Source organism: Pseudoliparis swirei, chromosome 6 (assembly GCF_029220125.1).
Source record: "Pseudoliparis swirei isolate HS2019 ecotype Mariana Trench chromosome 6, NWPU_hadal_v1, whole genome shotgun sequence".
Classification (NCBI taxonomy): Eukaryota; Metazoa; Chordata; class Actinopteri; order Perciformes; family Liparidae; genus Pseudoliparis; species Pseudoliparis swirei.
In genome coordinates, this window is record NC_079393.1 from 11,964,685 (window position 1) to 11,980,854 (window position 16,170).

Sequence of the window (16,170 nt, forward strand, 5' to 3'; positions counted from 1 at the left end):
TGAACTCTGACTCCTTAATCACAGTTAAATTGTCAGAGCTTGGAAGTGAGAGACTACCGGGTAAAGTTTGAGAACCTCTGTGTATAGAGAAAGACAGCGAGATAATGGGCTTTGCTCTCAATGTGCTGAGGCCTCTAACTGCAAGCTATAGGAGGTTTAAAACTTCAAATGGTGACATTTGTTGAGCTCCTAAGCGCCAGAAAAGTCCACAAATTAAACGCTGGATAGATTTAGGTTTATTTCAGCTTTTCTCCACCACTCTGGGTATTTTTCACTGACATGATACTTTGAGTTGTACATACAATGAGTATACACGATACAATTCACTCTTTATTAATGTGGGCAAGTTTAGAGCTGAAACCAGATGTGATGATGCCCTCAGATATTTCGGCACTGCCTGTTTTTGTTCCGTGCTGAGGGAGCACTGTTGAGCTGAGGGAGCTCTGATGCGTGCTTATAGATCGCTAAACCAAGTTGCAGCTAAACTGCTCATCCATTACCCAGGCCGCCCGCATTCACCTCAGATTTAATGTGCCAGGGTCGTTTGCGTGGCAGCAGCTAAACCTTCAGGGAGCTCATTCATGCCAGACTAGAGGCCAGGAACAGATTAGATCAAATCAATGTGAGCCCTGTAATGTGGCCCCTAGTCTGTCCGACCGCAGAAGTAATACTGCACTAGCCCAGAGTTTCAGGACCACCTTCAGGGCAGACCTGTCTCTATCAGGGAAAAGCAGATCATCTTCCTGCTGTGTACCTGGAAAAACAACTTTCAGTGCCGACCATGGAACAGGGTTCATTAGGCTCTCACCCTGGCTGATCACAGCTCTGGCAAAGCGAGGATACAAGGAGGGGGGAGTAGTGTCTGTACATTTTGCGATGATGTGAGAATCAATAGTGGAATATTCACCGTCTTGGCTGCTGCACTGGATTGGATCTCAAGCTGGGCCTTTTATGTGAGGCAGTGCAACTGCTGCTGCTGGAGAGGCATACGATACGACCATAGCAATCACTTAAATCACCACGAGATCCTTGAAAGAACAATTACCCTGGTGAGAGTGAAGACTGCCTACTACCCCGGCTCTGTGCAGATTGGTCTTCACATAAAAGCCGCTCGTTCATTTAACCCTGAAAGATCAGCTATTTGCTTGCAGTTTACGGGGCTTATTGAGTTTTTTTTTCTAAACAGAGACATTCCTTGATGAATGTGGGAATTGCTTGTCTTACACCATTCCCATAGGTACCACTTAGTAATGTCACTGAGCTATTTACATTAGTCCATGTAAAGCATTTAGGTTATATAACTTAACCAATTTTCTTGAGGAGCAGTATTACTTCAAAGCTGGGAAGGCGAATTTTGTTCTTTATTGTCACTGAGGGATGACATCTCGAGGGACTTTGTATTTGCAGTCGACACAGAGGACTAACATTGTTTCATCCAGGTGTTTTCCCATCAAATTGAACGTTTCTGTACTATTTCTACAAGAAGTAATACAGTTATTACAGTTTATATTAATATATTCAACAAAGTTTGAGAAGTGAGCATTTGTCACCAGAGCAACAGCCTCCGGAGCGTTACTTCTTTTTTTTTACCCATTTTGACAGCCGATTGCTGAAGTTGCACCTGCAAAATGTGTTAAAAGACTCGCAGTTAACAAACTGTTCCAGTTTAAAATCCCTCGTTCCTAATCTTTTGTATCCTTCTTTGCTCTTTCCTCTCAGACTGAAAGGTGTGAACAGCTTGCACATTCACTTCCCTTTTTACAGATTCATTTCAGGCTGTTGGTATTGCCTTTCACTACGATACTTGAGGCATGTCAGCATCACATATACTTAGTCTATATCAGCCACATTATGTGCCTTCGCCAATTTCTGAGTGACACAAATATATCTTGCATCTGTTTGCTTATTTCACTTTACTTGTTGGTATTGCAGAGTTTTAAGGGAAATACCATTTAAGAGAAATGGATTATTATTTTATGCCTCAATGTATAGTGTAAATGAAGCTTAAAATCAATAAAAGTTCACTCAACTCTAAAAAAACGTTTGGGCCTCTTAACATATTGGTATGCCTGGATTTTATTATTCGGGTTGAGTCTGGAAATTATAAAATGCATTTATTATTATTATTATATTATTATTATTATTATTTTACAGTAAACTAAATATGTGTGGGTTTGGATTTTTTCACTATTAGAAGACATTTTACTGACAAAATGATGAATAAATAAATCAAGAAAATAATGTGCAACGTAAGTGACAATGAAAACAAAAGTTGCATCCTTACTCTCATCAAGAACTAGACATCTTTTTAAAGTAAACAACCTTAGCTAAAGCCTTTCATCACGATGCCTCACTGGTTAATACAGGAGAGCGTCTAAATGAGCTGCTATGGATATGGTTTATATTGTTTGGATAGATCTGTCCAATACAGCCATCCATTTTGTGACTAAAAGATGATCAACTTTATGGAGCGAGCTGCCTGTAACGCAGCTGTTATATTTGTCCTGCAGCCAGTCAGAAGCGTTATTTTTTGACGTCAACAGATTTGGTTATAGTTTGATTCTTTGGTTTTGAACAGGACTTTTGTTCTGCTGTGTCGCTGGCTTTCTATTTGTATTTCAGAAGCTTCCCACATACTACAGTAGAGGAGTGTGTGTAGTTGTGAAACAGAAGCTCAACACACACACCCACATACACACACACACACGGTGTCTCATTCTGATTTCTCTGTGGGGTTCACATGTTCTTCCTGTAGTTGTGTGCCCATTTCTCTGAATGTTTGTGTGAGTGACTTTGTGATGGATAGCAACCTGATCCTTTCTGTTTCGGGCATGCCTGATACACTCCTGCTGCCTATGCCCACGAGCAAGAAGGACAGTGAATACATTTAAAAGAGATGGCTGGTGATATTACAGAATTGTGTTACGATAAAAAGGCCTTTGAAAGACTAACAAAACTAAATAAGTATAATGTCTATCTCTCAATACTTTTTAATCGTGTAGCTTGTCTGTGTCTCTCAGCCTCAAGCCCATGTATTATGACTGAGGATGTAAATGGGGTCATGAATATACGTCTTTTTTCCCAAGTTCTAAATGATTTCACACTGGTCACTGAAGATTTTTGCAATGACTTAAACAGTAGAAAGTAGTGTGTTTGTTGGTCTGCTAAGTTACAGCAGCACAATGGTGTATGTGTAATTGGCACAAAACAAACTACAGTGCACAGTTCGTGGGAAGGAAGAAACATGTAACCCTATGAAATGGTGGGGCTCATTGATGTGTTTTTAATGTTTTTTAGATGACAATTGAGCTTTATGGAACAGAGGACTAAGCTATCAAGCTTTGGCTGCACAGACAATATGAACAGGATGGAGCAGTGTCGCAAAGTTGTCACACTGTTTAGTAATTCATTGAGGGCATCCATGATGAACTATTACATGTAATGCATTTGTCATTTTTATGATTTTTATTTTATTGATTTGATACTGTATGATTTCAGATGTTCTGAGAGGGAAATGCTGGTGCATATTCCTTTTTTGCTTTGTTACTCTGCTGTCTGATGCCACTTCTCTCTGTGTCTGCAGGCTGTGAGAGCGACTATTGGGGACCTCACTGCAGCAGTCGGTGCCAGTGCCAAAATGGGGCTAAGTGTAACCCCATCACAGGTGCCTGTGTCTGCACTGATGGGTACCAGGGATGGCGATGTGAGGAGCCCTGTGAGCAGAGCTACTATGGCAAGGCATGCCAACTAGCCTGCCAGTGTCTCAATGGTGCCACCTGCAACCACGAGACAGGAGAGTGCATCTGTGCGCCGGGATACTCGGGGGCTTTGTGAGTACCAGCAACATATTCATTCCTTTGTAACTTTCTCCTTGCTGTCTATGCAAATATGTTGATGTGCCATTTGTTGTTTGTCCGAGTGTTCTTTGTTGATATAAAGAACTGCAGGCAAACACAAGAAATGTGTCGGAGACGTTTGACTCTGAATTGTGTGGTAACAGCTGTGGAGAGCGCTGCCCCTCCGGTAGTCACGGGCCTCAGTGTGAGCAGCGCTGCCCCTGTCAGAATGGAGGAACGTGTCACCACATCACTGGAGATTGTTCCTGCCCCATCGGGTGGACGGTAGGTCAGACAAGCAGAGGTGAGAATGCAATTAGGAAGAAAGGCCTGAGAGAATAAAAGGAGTGGATATCGTTTGTTTAAAAAAACGTTTATATATCTAATGTAGTTTTTACACCAGAGACCCGACACGCTGAGAACATGGAACTGAGGATCAATATACTGTGTTCAATTATAAATGAGAACACAGGACTCTACTCCCTGTAAGAGACCAAGAAGTGGAGTGCCTGGTGGGGAGGTTTTCTTAAACCTCAGTTAGTTCACAAAGTAATGTCAAGTGAACATGGCCACCCACAGTCAACAATATAAAGTATTTATTTAGGGATGTCCCAGCAGCCTAGTGGTTTATGGTTCCCGGGTGGATTCCAGCTGCTGCATAAAACATACCCATATATATATATATATATAAAACATATAATTATTATTATTTATTACAATGAATAATTACAATTATATATACAAATAATAATTATTATTAATTACAATTAATAATTACAACTATAATTATATATACATATATATATATATATAAACAGAAAGTATGTTTTCGGCTACTCTAGTCAATTAAATAGAGATGGAAACAACAACACGCCTACAATAAGTATTTCTGTCCTGTCGACCTCGTGTCTTACATAGTTCTTTGCTGGCTGTTTTTCAAAGGGTTCAGTTTGTGCCCAGCCGTGCCCTCTAGGCAAGTACGGCATCAACTGCAGCAAGGATTGCTCCTGTCGTAATGCTGGGCTGTGCGACCACGTCATGGGGCAGTGCCGGTGTGCAGCTGGCTTCAGTGGACGCAGGTACACAGCTGACTCCTCTGGCAAACACACTGCTGACTTATTATCCAAGAAGTGAAGTACTCTCTGCAAACTTTTATCCTCTTACTTTGAAAATAGGTCAGACAATGGCCTGATTTTTTAAAATTGATTTTATTTAATACAAAGGATGGTTTCATGCTGACAGTTGTACACATTAAATAGTCACTCATTGCTCTATTCTCTTTGTTGACGTCCAGATGAGGCACAAACCTGGCTGTTTGGTAAACAGACAATAGAAATGCTGGAGTAATCTTAAACTCAAGAGAAATCAGCATTTATACATGCCCATTAGTCCATTTGAAGGTGGAATGGAAGATTTTAATATGGGTGCTTATGTTTAATTAATCTTATACTTTATGTTGGCCAGCAAGGTTTCATGACTTCAGCCTTCATCCTCCTCCACTCCCAGCCTGCCCATTGATCTCACCATGGGCTACATGCGGTTTGGATTCTGCTCATTAATTATAAGTAATGGTGTTATATTAAGATCTCATTGAAATCCACAGATCTTTTTTGTTCCCCATGCCTACCAGAGCAGCCCAGAGCAGCCTGGTTTATTAGTTCAGCCAAAGCAATTGTCTGTTGGATGGAAACACTTCCTCGACAAGACCTTTTCTTTCCTTTATTATTTTGCAAAATTGCCCTCATTCATTTTGTTCCTGGCAGCTGAATTAACCTGCCTGGAATAATCTCAGATTGCGTTAGCCCCACCTTCTCCTGTCTAGTTTAATAATACCATTGTCCCCTGATAAAACTAAAGCCGGAGTAATTTAAACATGAAACATAACGTGCACATTTTCTAATGTAATTGAGCTCTTTGTAATAGCTTTGTTAGACTCTTGAGATTGATACTCAACCAAGATTGTATAGTTAGATCAGTATATTTAAGCGAAGAAAAAATCCATGTTCTGATCTCCTTCAGTTCTTCACGAGGAGAATCTCATCAACTCTGGTTGATGAGATTAATTGTCTTGCAGAACAGTCCTGACTGCTGCTGAGCGCAGGAGGCTGCTTTTAAGGCTTGTACTCATTGAACTGGATGTCAGTCCAAGACTCATTATGTTTTCAAATTAAATATTAATTATTTAGATTATGAAATATTAGAAACTATTAATAATATACGTTTGTTATATTACAGCAGAAGCTAAAATGTTTTATACCTAAATGAAATATATTATCAAATACTCACACAAACAAAGAACTGGACCAAACTCACAGTGCTCACAGCTACAACTATTGCTTTTGGTCTGAAGAACTTTGCATTTAAAAAATATATATATTTTGTCAAAGTAGTAGAACAATAACAATGAAAAACTAAGTGGAAAGTTTTGCTTGTACAATATATCCATTTATACATTTCAGTCATAATAGGTATATGCAAGAAGTCGATTGTGCAGCAGTAATAGCAGTGGTGGTTTAATGAAAGAGGAAATAACACCGTTACTAATATTTAATTCAATTTTGATGATTTTAATTTTTTTAGGGCAGCAATATGCCTTATTCACACTGATAAATAATCCGTCAGTTATTTTTTTGATTAAGTGTAAAGAATGTCCAACAATAGTGAAAAATGCCCGTCACAGTTTCACAGAGACCAAAGTGGTGTCGGACTACACAAATGAGTTTAAACTCTAAAGATCTTCAGAGCATGATGATGTTGAACAGAGAAGATTAGCAAAACTTCCCATTAAAAATTAAAGTTTAATCAAGATTGCTTGTTTCAGCTCTAATGTTTTCAATGTGCCACGTGTGCAGAGAAGCTTCAACCTTTTTAATATTTGAATTTCATGTTAATCTGTGATGAAACAAAAACGGTATTCCCTTTTTAGAGCACCATTTTAAAAGACTTGTTCTCCTCCAGGTGCCAGGATGACTGTCCTGTTGGCACCTTCGGTCCGCAGTGTAACCAGAGGTGCGAGTGTCAGAATGGAGCCAAGTGTCACCATATCAATGGAGCCTGTCTGTGTGAAACAGGATTTAAAGGCCCTAATTGCCAAGAGAGATTCTGTCCTCCAGGCCTCTACGGCCTCATCTGTGACAAGTACTGCCCCTGTAATACCACCAACACAGTGAGGTAAGTGAGACATCAGTGCAAGGCCACACACATCTTCACTCTGACCAAGCCCTGAAGCGAAAGCCCCTGTAGCTCTTTTTGAATAAAGACTTCTCCAACTTAATGTTGCTCCATCTTAGCTCTCATCTTAGCCAGCACTCATTCTGAAGTCTGGACACCTCTTACATGTCATCCAGTTATCTTTTAATCGCGACCTTTGCTTCATTCATAATTTCTCAGCAGCATTCATAGTTAATGTAATGTTAATGCTCTGATTCCAGACGGAATTGGGCACCGACTGTAGAAGTCATTACAGGAAAAAGGAGAAAAGGGACGCCTCATCTATCGGAAACAAGCACGTAGACTTTTATAGATGGATGAATTGCTGTGGGCGCAGACTTTACACTTTGACCCTGCTCATGACGGGAGTGTTGATACTCTCTGAGCTGAAACTTTTCCTCATTCTTCCTGTTGTTTTCCCATCTTTCTTTCTCATTATGTTATAGCTGCCACCCGCTTTCTGGTGAATGCACCTGCTCTGTGGGATGGACCGGGCATTACTGTAATGAGACCTGCCCTCCTGGATACTACGGAGTGGGATGCATGCTGCCTTGTAGCTGCACCAACGGAGCTGACTGCCATCCTGTCACCGGCACTTGTATATGTGCCCCTGGGTACATGGTGAGTATCATATATCCTCACTGCGGTTTAATTATTCTTTGGCAAGTGGCCACTATCATGGTTATCTTTTATTGGTATTTTAGAGGTTACATGTTTTATTGTTATGTATTGTATGTTAATTAGACCTTTACTGTGGCCTCTAAATCTTCTCCTAAGAACAACTAGTTTACATAAAATTAACCCGAGCCAATACCAACTGAAGGAATAAGAGCTAAGAAAGAGAACATAGAAAAACCTATAATGTATTTAAATGCATTGAAAATAAAAAAATAGGAACAATCAACACACCCTTAATAATAATAAAAATAAAAATAATAATAATAACATAACCCTTAATATGACATATTAATATGACCTTGTGTTAAAGGGTTTTAACATGTTGCCACTTTGCTCTCTGTTTTCATTTAATCACCGCTGTAATTACTGAGTGACAACTTGTAATTGTGCTGTTGGTAACTTCATGTTTTTATAAAACTGCCATAAGTTAATTGTCATTGTAAATAATGATGAAGAAAGGAGTTCTGTGTAATCGTATCAATATTGTGACTATTGCTCTTTATTAGTGAAGGTTATTGCTTTGATTTATATTTCATGTTATTTGTGGTCGTAGTAAAAATGGTTGCGTCTTGTGGTCATAATGTTGTGGAAGTGGTCCGGCTATTACTTTTCAGGCTTTTTGTACACAGGCAGGTAGAAGCAAGGTGGGACAGTTTATTATTCTCTGAGTAGAGATGTCCACAAGAAATTCCTTGCTCAATTATTCATTTTCTGGTTCGGTCCTTGCCAGACATTAATAATGAGTCGTGTGTATTTTACAAATACGGTTGATACGCCTTGACTTGTGGCAGCAGAGGGAAGTAAAGAGCAAACTAAGATCTTTCTTCCTCAACCCATTGGGAGAAAATTGAATCTTTGACCTAAATAGGTTTCCATTTTAGCAGTTTTTGTGCAGCCGTATTGTTCCTTTTTACAACTTTCAAATTAGTTGGGTAGCTTCAATCAGTTTTCCCATTGTATTTATTGTCTTGTAATCTGAAGTTACAGAGCAACAGAAACCGAGAAGGTACATTTCTGCCAACATTACATTTCAGTGGAAATTGCCTGTGTCTTCCAGCGAGCCACTGTGGTGAGAATCGAGCTACCGAGCGGCACCGCAGACTGTGTCTTAATTTGCTCCACCTGTTCTCTTTGGCGGCTGCTGGGAAGGCCTGCCAGATCCATTAAACAGACCTAGAGGGCAGGAGCTGGATAGAAAAGGAGGCAGTCAGATGGGAACAGACACACCTCGTTTGGAGGATTGGGGTGTGTGTGTGTGTGTGTGTGTGTGTGTGTGTGTTTGTGAGAGAGGAGGGAGGGAAAGAAGAGGTACGTAAATGTGGTAGTTTTTTTCTTTATTCAAAAGCTGCTGCCGCTTTGTTGCAAAGTAAGAGCTTGGATTTTGACTCCTGTCAAGTAAGTAACCATAGAAATAGAACAGATATTTAACTTTTTGTTGTACAAAAGAAAGTGGCGATTTTTATTAGCTGCTATTACAATAGCACATGTCAATGTTGTCAAAAATCGTCGCAAAACCTCACCCCCGCAAGGCCACCTCTTGCCATAAGTTATCCCACTACAATGGTCGCAATGGCAACGGTACATAAAAAATTGATACCGCTCAGAATATCATGCTCTATTAATTTGAGAGAGAATGTCCGTTTTATTTTATTGTGTGTAACTTGTTGTCACATGCACGACACATGATCATTATCACACAGTGGGTGGGGTCTTTAGGATGGCATTGAGTCCGTGATTGCTGGTGAAGTTGCTTCCTCAGGGGACAGCTGATGGGACTAAGACTCCTGCTGCATCTTTTTTGAGTCCCATCAGGGGGCAAACCAAGCAAAGTATTGGAGCAGACTGAGCTTGTGCACACTTGATTTAGCTCTAGTAATTGGACATACTCTTTTTGGCTGGGACAAAGTGATTACATGTTACCTAGTCAGGCATTGTCCCTTGCAATCTGAGCATGTACTCACACTAACATTTCTTCCTACAGTTTCTACAGATACTGTTGCATCTGAAATCTGAAGGCATTAGAAATGGATTCCAGTCGGCCTTTGTAGGTGGTGAAAACAAATATTGTTGTTATCTCTCAGGGCTTTTGTGCCTAATCAAAAAGTTCAGAGGTTCATTTTCTGTAATGCCGCATGAATTTTAAACTGCAGTCACTCACCCAGCAGTTAGATGGACTCTTAAGGAGTGAGACTGATTGGTAATTAGTGGTTCCATTTGCATCTATTCTCAATGGGAACCAGGTTGATCAATGTTGTGTCAGCGAGAGGCTTTCTGGAAAAAGGTGCTCTCCAATTACATTAAGATACTAATAGGTATGAATTTAGTGCCTTGGCCAAGGACAACCTGGCTGCCTCTCAGCAGGTCTGGTTGCAGCCATCATTGGGTGTTATGTAAGATCCTGCTGCTCTCGTGCAATGGACTGACAGCCTGTGTATTAATAATGATTCTGCGCATACAGACTTCTATCCCTCGTGGCTCAGAAGGAATATGAATCAGTCGACTAATGAGAGAGCTGCCTCTTCCGTCTTGAGACCAGACCCACCACTGGTCTCTGCGCCACGAGGGTGAAACCAAGTGGAATCGGACGCAGCCAAGGATGCAGGGAAAATCCATGTAGTCATTTGTGGCTGCATGCCGTTATATCCATGAGTCCAGCACCGCACCAGTAAATTGCCTGTGCTCTGAAGACAGACAGACCCCCCCCCCCAACCACTCCAGCCCCCACTGGCTGGTTGAACTTCTTTCGGCACTTAACAACTGTTACTGAACTGCTATTGTTATCAGTCTTGAAGCTGTCCTTTTCAGGAGAACAAAAGTTATTGCAACCGATTGATAAGGTGCTTTCATGTGCTGTACGGGGAGGAGAGATGCTTTAAGATGTGTGTTCTGCCCCTGGCGTCCACTGGCAAATCTCCTCATGCCTCCTGTTTAAACTGAGTTCAAAATTATAATGAGAGCGGTGAGCAGCCAGCAGTCCCCCAGTGCTGTGGTGAGCGAAACAAGAGCCACTCAGGACCCCTCTGGGCCACTAATTGGAACTCTAAATCATTGTGTCACCTGTCACTCAAGACCGCGTGTGCAAAGGAGGGTGTGGGAATCCAAAGACTGGCTGTGATCTCCAGCTTAGGGAGGGACAAGACTAGTGAAGGTGGGCTGTGCTCAGCCTTCAAAGCAGAGGAATTCTAATGACAGCCGGCTGCAGAGGACAGAGAAGGAGTACACCATGTCCTTTGCCAGATAGTTCACTCTAATGTAATGGTATGGGACCTAAAGGCTCAGCCAGCATGGCTGCTGATCTCTCATTGGTGTCCTTAATAATAGTGGAGTCGGTTGCTGTCACTGTGATCCTACCGTAACCCTTTTCACCCAATTCGCCATCGAGTTTATCCGTTTTGTTTTTGTTTCTCTCCAGTTTGATTTAATCGTATTGTTATTCTTAGTGCTGCTAACTCCCACTGTTGGCTTGAGGCAGGTGTGCTTCCTCCAGTACACATGGTGTCGCCAGCTGCTTCAGCAATATTCTTCTCTAATCCTAAGACTTTTTGTGCGGGCAACTCAACTAACCAGTAGGAGTCACTCTTGAGGAGACAAGGACGAGATCCTCAAACAGTCAGTTGTTTCCATCCAGATGTGTGGATGTAGGGACATTGTGGATAATTATCTTCGCATTCTGCGGAAGGTTATGTTTTGATCGCTGTGTATTTATTTGTGTGTGTGTGTGTTTGTGTGTTATTCGCATAACTAAAAAAGTATTGAACCGAATCGCATGCAATTTGGTGGGATGATTGGGTATTATCCAGGGACCATTTGATTAGATTTTGGGATCGATCGGGTCAAAGGTCAAGGTCATGAAAAGGTCAAAATCTTCTTTCTAACATAGCGCGGTCAATTTTTATACAATTGGCATGCAACTAATGCCAAAATGTGGCTGCGGCGAAGGTATGCGCTCTACCGAGTGCCCGTTCTAGTTTAACTCTGCTTTACTTCACCCCTGGAATTGAATCCCTCTTGATAGCTCCCCTCACTTGTGTCTCTGCAGTGCACAGTTGTATAGATCACTCCTTCATCAGGCTTTTGACCAAGCAAGAACCAAGTGTCCCGTTTATTTAGAACAGTAATGATTGTATTTATGAATTAAAGCTATATTTACTGATTTGGTAGTAGCTTGGTTGGCGATGGGAGGAGTCTCGATTCTCTAGCTTTGGAGTCCTGCCAGTCTCTCTGATGGAAGTGGAAACCCTCCATGAGACCAACCTAAAGGGAGAGAGGGAAGAATGTGTTGGAAGAAAAACAAAGTGTGGCTGGGAGTAGGTGCTGTCAGGATATATAGAGTGCATAATTGGAAGCTGGGTGGCGATAGCTCCGGGGGGTCCTTCCTCTTGAACATCAGTTACGGTCATAAATCCATTCAGTTTTACATTTGCCCAGCTTCTCATATTGTCCACAGATCCAGTATAACTATAAATAAACAGTTCAGTAAAGCGTTGGAGAAGTGCAGTGAACCTACCCTGCATTTCTGTCTGCGTCTATTCGGACGATTATTCATATTTTTGGTCTGCAGAGTCAGCATTTATTGCCATGCAGATTTTATGTCTCATGACTTTGCATTATTTCTACATCAGGGTGAGGACTGTGCTACAGTGTGTCCTGCTGGTCTCTACGGACCCAGCTGCATCTCCACCTGCTCCTGCCATAATCACGCATCCTGCTCTCCGGTCGACGGCTCCTGCATCTGCAGGGAAGGTACAGTGCGGTCGCCTCGAGCTAAAGGTTTAAAGCAGTTTTCTAAGATACACTACACTGACTTTACTGTATACACAGATTCATCTTACAAGGATGCACACATAAAGACTTTACTATGCTATGAAGGTTGTTTTTGTAGACATACAATCTTTCACACAGCCGCCAGATGACCGCTGCCTTTCATTTATTCTCTGCTTGTTTTGTTCAGTTTTCTATGAATTGAATGAAACATCATAAAAGCAATTCTTAATTAATGTATTGTTTAGTAAGAATTTGGTGCCTGTCCATCATGTTGAGCTATTTCATTAGATAAGTGAAAACGTTGACCTGCTCGGGGTGCTGCAGGAAAAATCGTGTGATCGTGCTTTGTCTGTCTTTATCTGCAAAAAAATGTCATTATAGTCCATCGTGTAGGTGAGATATCTCAGTGCTGACCAAAGTGTAAGACTGACCAAGAGACATTGCCATCCCTAGAGCTATACATGGTAACAAATATTTGTTTGCGTAACATCATCATTTTTCCCTCCTTCATATCCCTTGATTGATGTCCTTAAACCAATCCCTCTAATTTATCCTAAAGGTTTGAACTGTAGGTTGAGATCCACTGTAATGTCCCGTGATTTTGGTTCTTGCTATTTCTTAGATTAGGTATTTTATAAATTAAATTATAACTGACATAATATGTGGCTGTTTCCACAATGCTTTTTTCTTTATATACATATCTGCTCTCTCTGACCCCAGGCTGGCAGGGTATGGACTGCTCCCTCTTCTGTTCCAGCGGTGCGTGGGGTCTGGCCTGTAATCAGACATGCGTATGTGCCAATGGAGCTGCATGTGACCCTATGGATGGCACCTGTACATGTTCACCCGGGTGGAGAGGAGCGCGCTGTGACGAGTCCTGTCATGTAAGTCTGTCTTTTAACTGAGCGGCAAATAATCCTGCCTGTCTCATTGTGGCCTTGTGTGGAGTTTTGAAGATATAACGAAAAGTGTTTATCGTTGTCAGGATGGCACCTATGGGTTGGAGTGTCGCCAGCGCTGTGACTGTAGCCATGCCGATGGTTGTGATCCAGTGAGTGGCTACTGTCGCTGCTACCCCGGCTGGACAGGTCAGTATTGCTGAACAACTAATTAGCGCAGGGACAGACATAACCACTCAGATCCGATCTATATTTATATATCCTCCTCATCAAATCAAAGACAGCAGCTAGTCAGACATACTTATCAGCCTAAACAGAACATATGCTGGGGCACTCATAATTTGTGTTTTCCAGTATGTGTACAGAATATCTCAACAGAATTCATTAAATGTTAAATTTGTTGTGCCACTGAGCCGGCGGGCTATGAGCATGAGAAATGTTGAGAATTGAGCTCTTAATTAATTCTCTTCGCTAACACACTGGATGCTGGTATGCAATCATGCTCATGTTGCATCCTTTTTGGGTTATACACAACGTCTGAAGTGACTCACCGGGTAAATATTTGGAGTGCAAACCAGAATGCTCTCATGAGTTTTAAACATGGCCTCTGATATTTTTATTTTTGTCTCTGTTGTCTGTTGACTGAACCAACTGCCATATGGAGGATGTCTCAGTTGTACTTTTAGACAGCTCTCCATTTTGATTTCTTGTCATTTCAAACATTTTTTTCCAAGGAAAAAAGGTAAAAGTATGAATGTCACAGCAAGGCGGAGGATCATTATGCTTAGAAATGAAGCCTCGCATCTGAATGTCAAATACAGGGGGCTAGCTGAGGACCTGGTCTCTGAGTCTGGGTGGAGAGGTGCAGTCAGGGAGGGAATAGATTCAGCAGGAAAGGTCAAGCCTGTGAGCTCTCAGCAGCCCACTCTAGTCAGCCTCCTGAGCTTAGGGCATTTATTCTGGGAAACAATGTGGGTTTTATTATCTGCAAGAATGGAGCTGGCAAAACAGGCCTCTCATGCTCTGAATCCTGCACAAGTTGGGACCATCTGTCAGCCGTAATTGAGTCACCTGGGTGCTGGGGGCAGCGTGCGGGCCCATTGGGTCGGACAAACACACAAACAGTATATACGCACTTGGATCGGAAAGGCTTGACAATGGGCGATCACCTAGAGAGAGGAAGATGTCGGTTTCATCACAGTCAGGAATGAAATAAAATGGCTATTTACAAAAAGACTGGACCTATCTTTGTTCCTGTAAACACTGACCTATCACTGAGCAGGCTAGCTTCCGAGTTGTTACAGGATTTTACTTTGCTGTCAACTTGCTGTTTGTTTTATCGTGTTTTTTTAAGTACACTGTCAAGAAACTTGACTCTCGGAGAGTGTCCAGGAAGTCGTCTCTGACCCACATAGTTGTTGCTGTACTGTCGTAAGCCTGACATCAGCCGATACAAAGATCTGAGAGAGCGCTGTGACTGGACACTTCATGCACAGGCTTCATCTGGCCCATGTTTAATAGGACTTCACCTTTTATTTGCGAAGAGAGTCCATGTCATATAGAGCAGGCAATGTGAGTGTGTGTTTACATGCACTGAGAGAGAGACTCAAAGAGGGAGAGAGAGAGGTTTGCTTTTCTCTGCTCCCTCTCTACAAATTGGATAGTGGGACCTTTGGCACAATATTCAGCGAAGAGCCTCCTTTGAAGACGCTTCAGTTCTGGCTTCTCTCGCTCTTTCTTTTTCTCCCTCGCTCGGCTTCCAAAGCCCCTCTGTTTGTCACCATTAGACTGAAAAGTGTGATGCTCTGTCCGCATTCATTTTATGACAGTAGAGGCAGTCAGTTTTTTTCTGCCTGGCCTAGCAGAGCCTCAGACACACTTGCACTAGCCCTGCCCTCCTTTTGATGTGCATGACCGGGCCTCAGACTAAATCACGGCTACCCTGCCCTCTCCTCATCAGCACTAACATTTCCTCTCTTTTACTCCTTCGTACCTGCCCTAAGGTGCCCTGGTAACTGTATAACATCAGTCCCCAGAGTTTAGCCCAGGTTTAATTCAAAGGTACTGCACTAATGCTGCTTTGATGGCCACACCATTCTCAAATATTCTCACTCAAAGAAAATTTCAAATGAGGTTTCAAACTAAGGGCTGGTGCTTGAAAGGTTTCAGAGTTTGTTCGTGTGTGAACATCTGACTCGAAGTCTGCGTATGTGCCTCAGCGTTTGCAACAATATATCTTATTTTATGAGCCTGCGTGTATGTACAGTGCATGTGATTTATCCTTTTTTGAAGGCACGGTTATGACGGAGAGAAAACAGGCTGCTTTGACGGATGTGCTAATGCATTCATGTGCACAGAGAGAGCACTGCACGGAGGCGGTGTTTTGCGTTTGTTGGTTGGAGCTGCGCCAAACACACAGTGACACTTCCAAACTGAGCTCTTGTAGCCCGAGTGCTTCCCTTCGACTCGGTACACCACCTCGACTCTGCTGAAAGAGAATGGGAGACAGGCTTGGGCGTCTCTGGAGACACAGCCCTGTTAATCAACACAGTGCACTGGCAGGGAGCCCCAGTCAGATCGACAATAAAAATACATTTGGAAAGAAGAAACACAGTCTGAAAGGATGGGCTGAACTAAAAAAAAAAACACACACTCCAAACAGCAGCCTCTTCATTCGGGACTGAAATCAAGCGAGGATCCATGCTGGGTGAATAGCCCTCCACAGATCCACTGTGATCAGGCATTGTGAATGCTGTTCTTTGATGATGTGTTTTTACAGATGA

The 16,170-nt window shown here is 42.1% G+C and overlaps 1 protein-coding gene across 3 annotated transcripts in view; it reads left to right on the forward strand.

Moving 5' to 3' along the window:
• megf11 (multiple EGF-like-domains 11) overlaps positions 1-16,170 on the forward strand; it is a 52,809-nt gene that overhangs the window by 25,668 nt on the left and 10,971 nt on the right. For all 3 annotated transcript variants that reach the window (XM_056417663.1, XM_056417665.1, XM_056417664.1), the window contains exons 6-13: positions 3,584-3,830; positions 4,001-4,121; positions 4,779-4,915; positions 6,795-7,007; positions 7,493-7,667; positions 12,347-12,467; positions 13,209-13,372; positions 13,474-13,576. In XM_056417663.1, the coding sequence (XP_056273638.1) occupies positions 3,584-3,830; positions 4,001-4,121; positions 4,779-4,915; positions 6,795-7,007; positions 7,493-7,667; positions 12,347-12,467; positions 13,209-13,372; positions 13,474-13,576 (1,281 nt within the window). The remainder of the gene's footprint in view (positions 1-3,583; positions 3,831-4,000; positions 4,122-4,778; positions 4,916-6,794; positions 7,008-7,492; positions 7,668-12,346; positions 12,468-13,208; positions 13,373-13,473; positions 13,577-16,170) is intronic.